The sequence below is a fragment of the Octopus sinensis genome, linkage group LG1, assembly GCF_006345805.1.
Source record: "Octopus sinensis linkage group LG1, ASM634580v1, whole genome shotgun sequence".
In the NCBI taxonomy this organism is placed as follows: domain Eukaryota; kingdom Metazoa; phylum Mollusca; class Cephalopoda; order Octopoda; family Octopodidae; genus Octopus; species Octopus sinensis.
Genome location: NC_042997.1, coordinates 62,083,999 through 62,093,358, shown reverse-complemented (window position 1 = coordinate 62,093,358; position 9,360 = coordinate 62,083,999). Strand labels below are relative to the sequence as shown.

The window sequence follows — 9,360 nt, the reverse complement described above, 5'->3', positions numbered from 1 at the left end:
GGTCGATTTTGCCTTTCATCCTTTCGGGATCGATAATTTAAGTACCAGTTACGCACTGGGGTCGATATAATCGACTTAATCCGTTTGTCTGTCCTTCTTTGTTCTCTCTGTGTTTAGCCCCTTGTGGGTAGTAAAGAAATAGGTATTTCGTCTGCCGCTACGTTGTGAGTTCAAATTCCGCCGAGGTCGACTTTGCCTTTCATCCTTTCGGGGTCGATTAAATAAGTAACAGTTGATCACTGGGTTTGGTGTAATCGAATTAACCCCTCCCCACAAACCTCAAGCCTTGTGCTAATAGTAGAAAGGTTTATATATATATATATATATGCATTCTTTTATTCTTTTACTTGTTTCAGACGTTTGACTGCGGCCATGCTGGATCACCGCCTTTAGTCGAACAAATTGACCTCAGAACGTATTCTTTGTAAGCCTCGTACTTATTCTATCGGTCTATTTTGCCGAACCGCTGTGTTACGGAGACGTAAACACACCAACATCAGTTGTCAAGCAATGGTGGTGGGGGGGACAAACACAGACACGTAAACACACACACACACAAACATATACGACGAACTTCTTTCAGTTTCAATCTGCCAAATCCACTTGCAGGGCTTTGGTCGGCTCGAGGCTATAGTAGAAGACACCGGCCCAACCTGCCACGCAGTGGGACTGAACCCGGAACCATGTTGTTGAGAAGCAAGCTTTTTACCCCACAGCCATATGAATGAGAACACTATAAAAATATACATACCCTCAGGGTTTTTTTATTCTATTGTGTGTGTGTGTGTGTGTGTGTGTGTGTGTGTGTGTGCCTTCACATGCACAGGGATATATAGAGAGAGAGAGAAAGAGAGGGAGAGATAGGCGGGGAAATATGAAACAAAGGAGAGAAAAGAATAGAAGTGAAATAATCACATACACACGCTCACAAACAGCTACACGCATGTACACATATATACATAGACACAGACACTCACACACACACACACTGACTTATAATGCCTGTAGTATGAACATGTGTATTAGTGTGTGTGTGTGCGTGTGTATGTGTGTGTGAGAGAGAGAGTGTGTGTGTGTATGTGTGTATGTGTGTGTGTTTGTGTGTGTTTGTGTGTGTCTGTGAGCTTAGCCAAACCCACACAAATACATAAAACACACACACACAAACTAACACCACATAGTACATAGTTGCATGTGTGAAATCATACACATAAATGCCACCAGCAATAGGATCGTCTGCGTCTATTTAAAGAGTTGACAACTGTGACACTGTTACTTTATCTAGGTAGATCGTATCTGATCGTATCGGCCAAGCATCGGTGCTAATACTTCTTTCTTGATAACAGAAAAATAAAAAGTGATAAACATGCCTGGATTTGGAGATTGTGACAAAACAGGAGACGGACTGTGTTTGGATGAATTTGTAAACTATTTGGAAAGAGAACATCATGTGAAGATTTCAAAAGATATAGCCAGAGTAAGTTGAATTTTTTTTTCCTCGATTTAAATACTAACACTTACGAGATTCTAGCACGCAAACACATTGAGATGTGTGTTTTTGTTGTTGCTGAAATTATGGCTGTTCTAATTGATTAACAGCATAAGTCAGGCTTGATCAAATACACCTATGACTAAAGGCGTTCCACTTGTGATCACACAGTCTTTTTACATCATGTCTAAGACCACTTTAGCTAATGCGTCTTTCATTTCATATAAAGATCTAGTTTGCTACTTCTAGCAGATACACTTTGACTACCATATTCCCAAATACGCAAGCATACTGTGGAAATATGTAATCCGTGTTAGTACGTATGTGTGCGTGATTAGCATATTTCTTTTCCCATCAAATTCCGATATAACCGGAAAATTATTTGTTGAAAATTTCATTAAAAAATACCCAGTTTTCTGAAAGTTATGAAGAAACAAAGCTGACTCGTGTGTATATTCTGAACTCCCCTTCCCACCCACGGAAGCAAAACGTTTTCACAACAAATCGGAATCTACACCATTTGGATTATATTTATAGAAAATTTCATTAAAAAAATATTATTTTTCTGGAAGTTATGAATAAACAAGATTGGTGGTGGCACACTTGTGAGGATATACTAAATTTATGAAATTTTCTACAGATACCTTTTAGATAATGTGCATTTCTATTATATCGGAATTTAATATGAAAAATAAAATCCCTTGGCACGCATACTGACATACATCACAATGTTCTTCGGAATTTTCTCGTCTCATTTTGTAGATGCGTGTGATGTGCGTCAGTATATGTACAAGCCCAGTATCTTTTTTTTCTTTTTCATACGTTAGAGCAGTAATGTATTTAGAGGAGGTTAATTATATGGCCGGTCATATAATTAATTTCGTATTATATATATATATATATATATATATATATATATATATATATATATATATATATATATATATATATATAGAGAGAGAGAGAGAGAGAGAGAGAGAGAGAGAGAGGGCATTATTACACATATATGCCACATAGATGTATAAGGGGTGAACATTTCTACATGGTGCGTTGGATACGATGGTTGTTCGCCTGGTATGTTGTTTTTGTTCATTCATTATAAATATTGTATTATGCTTGCACTGAAGAGTAAAGAGTGCACACCACTTCACTGATTACGAAATCACAGATGATATGCAGCTGAATTCTGTTTTTAAATGACTTTCTTCAAGAGTTGCATTCGGTATGATATGTTTATTTAGTTTAGTAGTTTTGACTTTAAGAGTCCCTCCTAGCGTGTGGTATTTATGTGTAAAAATGCCCTCTATATAATATAAATAAAGATATTTAAGTGAAAGAATTAATGGATTTTTTCTCTTATGAGGTTTTTCACGCTAACTACTTGATAAATTCTTATGAAGACTTTATCCTATTTTTCAATTATGTATATATATATATATATATATATATATATATACTTATTTAAAGCATATTACTCTACCACTGGTATTTGAGTACTCTTTTTTCCACCTTGTTTCACATTTATGTATTTACTCTGGTATATATATATATATATATAATATATATATATATATATATATATATATAAATTTGTTAATGTCCTGCTACTTGCATTTGTGTTTGTGTACCATTTCTCCGGGGTTTTTTTGTCCTTGTTTTCGCATACATTCGCTGCTTTCTTCCAAGGAATTTAATACTCTTAGCTTAGACTTTCCTTGGGGCTGGCCAGATTGGAGCAATCTCGAGGATAACCAGGCGGAATTGCAAAGATGATCTGGAACTCGACTGACGAAAGAAAACTCCGGATGATCCATCCTTGTTTTTTCTTATCCCTTTGTTGTATCATCTGTATGGATGCTTTGCATCCTTATCCTATTTTTTGTATTCTTTTACATATATATATATATATAGAATTATTCTTTTATATATATATATTTATATATATATATATATATATATATATATATAGAGAGAGAGAGAGAGAGAGAGAGAGAGAGAGAGAGATTATTCTTTTATATATATATATATATATATAAAGAGAGAGAGAGAGAGAGAGAGAGAGAGAAGTATACGTATACAGTAGAAAACAGCCTTTCGGCTATACAACAGAAATACGTAAATCAAAACAAAGAGGCTCTTCCGACTATCAGACGGTGTAGTAAGCTAGCGTAAGGAAAAAGGAAATGGAAAGAGATAGATAGATAGATAGATAGATAGATAGATAGATAGATAGATAGATAGATAGATAGATAGATAGATAGATAGATAGATAGATAGATAGATAGATAGATAGATAATTAGATAGATAGATAGATAGATAGATAGATAGATACATACATACATACATACATACATACATACATACATAAATACATACATACATACATACATACATACATACATACATACATACACACACACACACATACATACATACATACATACATACATACATACATACATACATACATACATACTCACAGCCTCATGATTGTGAACCCGACGCTCTAACAACTAAGGCATGCAAGCAGTAACGACTCACCCAACCTATGCCCACCTTTTATGTGGGCATGGATTGGAAGGGTCGTTACTTCCTTCCTAAATAAATCAAAGGACCACAACTTACTCAAAAGCTTCGTTTTGTTCGACTTGGATTTTTTTTTTTTTTGGATGCCTTTTGTAATAAAAACTACTTTATAGGGTGTAGTGAGTCCATTTATTATGACACCGGTGCTACAGCCGTTGTCACATCTTTGACATGAAGTTTTTTCTCAACTCTACACCTAAAATAGTAATCTGGGTGCGTTTTATTTGGAGATCAGATTTTTACCACGTTATACCATATCTTCCTGGCATCCCTCATCCACAGAAATACATACAAACATCCAAACATCTATTCATCTATCCATCCATCCATACATACATACATACATACATACATACATACATACATACATACATACATATGTACATACGTACGTACATACAAACATACAGACAGACATACATTGACAGACAGACAGGTACGAACATATATTCATACATTCTTGAATGATTGTTCACAAGGATAAATCTTACTCCCATAAAATAAAGTAAATCATGGCACAACATGTACCACACAAAACCCACAAAATCACCAGAATGAAAGGCTCCATTTATGGACATGCAGTCAGGCAACTAACACATCATACAACCAATGTAATACACAAATTTAAATTTAATTATGAAAGTTGTTAACTGCACGACTCAAACTGTTACACTTGACATACATGTAGAGCACTTTCTCGTTAGTTGACAATGCACTTAGAACAAGGAAGCATTGCATCTTGTTACATATAATACGTTCAAATAATATTAGACACCAAAACTGTTAGCTAACACTACTGCAATTTTATATAGAATCCTACAGAAAATTAGAATTGCTATTGAAGCTTTATTAGTAGGGAAAATAAAAGCCAAAATTCAGCACAAATACGTTATGTAAAATAAATCATGAAATCTGCCTTGATATAGCCGTTGTATAATCCGTAAATCTGTTGTTTAAGATTTCATCAGTTGTAACAGTAGTTCTATGATCGCTTGCAACTTACTGCAAAATGCACAAAGAACATGCCATTATTACAAACAATTTATTCTGATGATGATACCAGAAAGATTGTGAAATGCTAATGGGATAGTAGATTTGTGAATGCTATTGCTCCAAACTAAACATAGCGGACTTATAAGGAAATATATTAAAAAATCCTTATGCACACATACACACACAAACATACATGCACACACACACATACACACACATACACACACAAACATACACAAACACACACACATACTCTTATAATTGATGTGTGTGTCTATGTGTGTGAGTATACATACATATGCATAATAAAATGAAACAACAGTTCAATAACCCACCTACAGGAACTAGCAAGCATATGCATCAAAATACCAACAAAGGAGACGTAAACCGCAATGAAAAGTACCAAATACAGCTAAATCATGATAGTAGAAATAATTGTGATATAGCTAACACGGTAACAACGTCGGAAAATGAACTCAGAACTGCCATATATACAAATAAGTATAAATGCTCATGCAGAGAAAAACCAAAATGCCCATTGATGAACCTCTGTATGAATACAAATCTTGTATATAAATGTACCGTACACTCAAGGCGGGATGTATGTTTACATTATGCAAACGGCTGATTCATTCAAGAATCGTTATCGCAACCATGTTTCCAGCTTCAAGAAAATCAATATGAGACATTCAACATCTTTGCTCGATTTTATGTGGCGACTTAAGGAAGACAAAATTAATTATAACATAACTTGCTCCATAGTAAGGCACGCAAAACCATATAATATCATTTTTAGGTGATGCCGACTCTTCTCCAATGAATCCCTGTCTATTCTGTGGACTAATGAGAATATTATTAATACAATTTCTGAAGGACTTTCAAGATGCTTACATGCATATAAATGCACTTTGGCACAATGCAGTGGGAATGAATTTTAGCAACTGTTAATATACTTCACTTTAAGGTATGGATGAATTAAATTTAGGCTTGTATGAGAGAGTGTACATACGCCATATAACCTACGCGAGGGTGTTTATACATCCATATCCGTTAACGATTATTCCTAATACTTTTTTCGTTGCCCTGTACTTGCTTCTTTTTTTGCATCTGTTATCTTATTATTGATCTTCTATATAAATGAAGCTATATCCTTTAATTTTCTGCTTTTCTTTGCACGAACTGAAAAGATACATTGCAGGACTGTTATTTTGACGAGTTATATCTATTTATCATCCAAAGAGACACACTTGCACCGTCGGTTGCTCTTGAACCAGTTGTTAAGTATCTCACCCGTGAGGGATCAATGCTCGATGGTGGCTGTGTGGTAAGAAGCTTACTTTCCAACTACGTGGTTCTGGGTTCAGTCCCACTGCGTGGCAGCTTGTGCAAGTGTCTTTTACTATAGTCTCGGGTCGACCAAAGCTTTGTGGGTGGATTTGGTAGACAGAAACTGAAAGAAGCCTGTGGTGTATGTGTGTGTGTGTGTGTATGTGTGTGTGTGTGTGTGTGTGTGTGTGTGCGTGTGTGTGTGTATTTCTCCCCCACTTCTGCTTCACAACCAATGTTGATGTGTTTATGTCCCCCGCAGTGTAATGGCTGAAACAAGTAAAACATAAAGGTAAAAATAACTAAACCACCAAATTGTATGCCTTTGTCTCTATTACCAGAAAATAAGGTAGACAGTAGTCATGAATCAGTTTTTAACTCTACAAATCTTGGTGGCAGCCTGCATTAATGTATCGCTCATATATTTATATATTATATAATTTAGTGTAAATAAATATAACTTCATCATAATTTCTTTCTTTTTTTCTAATTGTAGGATGTTTTTCAGAAAATCGACGGCAGGAAAGTCGATGACGACCGTATTACATGGGCGGAATGGGAAGAATTTCAAAATACAACACCTTTTACGTAAGTATATAGAAGACTATATTCCATAAAACCTATTTTTCTAAAAACAAAAGGATACACCAGGTACATGCATCACAACCATATGTGCACGACATGGTGATCTCATATCAAGATAAACAGCACATGACCTTGCAGGTGGGGCCCAGTTAGAATTTTCTTCAGATCGAGTAGCCCATCCCACTCGAAAGATTTCTGAATAAGGGTTGTTTAAGGATGTTGAACGAAACACCCATGTTTTCAAAAGTGAATTATCCAAATCCCAAAGAATTGCTTCCAACACATTGCTATGATGCTCCCCCACTACTCCTCATGATCAGAGATGCATATATCGTCAGTCACCAAGGGACATGCTCAACTGGTTAAAGTCAAACAACTGACAAGCAAATCTGTGGTATTGGGCAGAATATTTGCTGTAACCCATCTTTTATACCAACACAAAACAATGTACATGTTAACACTTCCAATCAGTTAAGATCAGAAGCCATGAGAACCACTGCATGGTACTGCATTATTATTATTATTATTGTTGTTATTGAGTAAGAGAGTAGTGCATACCATCAAAGTGACACTGGGGTAAAATATACGAAGCCCAGTATACCCCTCTTGACTTCTTCTGGTCGAGTAACCCATCCCGCTCAAAATCTCCCTGAATAAGGGTTGTTTAAGGATGTTGAATGAAACATCCATGTTTCCAGAGGTGAATTATTCAAACCCCAAAGAATTCCTTTCAACACATGGCTATGATGTTCCCCTACTACTTCTGCTCGTGATCAGAGATGCACATATCGTCAGCCACTAAGGAACATGCTCAACTGGTTAAGGTCAAGCAACTGACAAGCAAATCTGTGGTATTGAGCAGAATATTTGCTGTAGCCCATCTTTTATACCAAGACAAAACATATTATTATCATTATTATTATTATTATTATTATTATTATTATTATTATTATTATGATATGAAAACTCTCGGCTCATTTTGCTGGGTACGATGGAAAGTGTTATCTGTCTACAGCTAGCAAACTAATGTGACACTTGTTTACTGATCATGCTTCAAGAACCCTGCGAAGAATCTTGCAGTTCCAAGCAATGCTGATTTTATAGGTGTTCTACCTTTACACTTCTACCAGATACTGTATGGTCGTAAGAAATCAGTAACTTTGTTATAAACTTTAAAATTTCACATTTGATTGGTCTTTTCTCATGCCTTATATTTCTGATTTCAGTCAAGTGAAAAAGGAGGATCTTATGAAGGCGTTTGATGACGCAGACAAGGATGGAAGCGGAAAACTCAATTCTTGTGAAATGTTGCAAAAATTAAAAAGTAAGGGATATGATCGCCAAGATGTAACAGACATCATTAAAAATATTGATTTAGATAATGATTCTGAAATAAATAGGAATGAGTGGGAGAAAGTAGTTGACGAGATGATTGCTAAAGCTAATTAAGTTACAGGTCGCTTTATGTTATGTCAAAATACATCTCAAGGCTACTTATTGTTTACTTTGTTGTAGCGTTTTCTTAAGCATTTTGTTATTTTTGTCTTTTTTCATGTGTTTATTCCATTTGCGACAAGGTTTCAATAAATTACCAATGTGCTTCGTTTATGAGTGCCGTGGGTACTCACAGTTTATAATCGCATAGAAATACTCACAATTCAATATGTATAATATTAAACAACTCAGTCGTACGTCATAGGTCATTATTAATCTATTGGGAACTCAGCATGTCGATTAGAAAGAAGACATTGACGATTTCTACACTCGTCTTTACTATCTTCTGTAGCATGATGCATAAGCACTAATACGAGATAAATCAATAGCTTTCAAAACTCTACATATACACATACATACATACATACATACATACATACATACATACATACATACATACACGCATACATACAGACATGCCTGTGAGTACACTTAGTTTCTTGCTATTTTCTCCATTTAAAAGGGGTTTTTTTTAATGCAATGGAATAGAATGAATAATTTACTACTATAGAACGAAATAAATAACATAAATTCGTTTTGTTACTGATAAGAATAATAAATATGGTTTAATAAATAAAGAAATGAAATATCCTGAATGATTATAACGCAATAACTTCGAGTATATTTTATTTTCCATAATGTAAGAAACACATACGGAAATATATATAAAATGTTTTAAATCTTTTTGTTATATTTTTGTTTTTATTTTATCCTTGCTTTAAACATTTTGAAAACTTTTGTCTGCATGTCACAGTATATGTGTGTGTGTGTGTGTGTGTGTGTGTTAGTGCGTGTGCGTACTTTGAACAATGAATGGGTGAAAAGATACAAGGCTCTTTTCGGTATCACACACTAAATCCGACATTTTTGAAAAGAGGTTATTCGT

At 34.9% G+C, this 9,360-nt stretch overlaps 1 protein-coding gene across 1 annotated transcript; it reads left to right on the top strand.

Annotated features, from left to right (window-relative positions):
* Positions 1–1,173: 1,173 nt before the first annotated feature.
* Positions 1,174–8,995, top strand: LOC115218362 (calcium-dependent protein kinase 2). Its single transcript, XM_029788131.2, has 3 exons — positions 1,174–1,477; positions 6,892–6,983; positions 8,207–8,995. Exons 1-3 carry the CDS (start codon positions 1,367–1,369, stop codon positions 8,427–8,429), a joined length of 426 nt encoding a protein of 141 aa, XP_029643991.1. The 5' UTR covers positions 1,174–1,366; the 3' UTR covers positions 8,430–8,995.
* Positions 8,996–9,360: the final 365 nt, after the last annotated feature.

Excerpts from the sequence above, each read along its gene's own strand:
- LOC115218362 (XM_029788131.2), top strand. The coding sequence starts at position 1,367 with ATGCCTGGATTTGGAGATTGTGACAAAACAGGAGACGGACTGTGTTTG. Across the intron at positions 1,478-6,891 it reads TTTCAAAAGATATAGCCAGA|GATGTTTTTCAGAAAATCGA; the intron begins GTAAGTTGAATT and ends TTCTAATTGTAG. Across the intron at positions 6,984-8,206 it reads CAAAATACAACACCTTTTAC|TCAAGTGAAAAAGGAGGATC; the intron begins GTAAGTATATAG and ends TTCTGATTTCAG.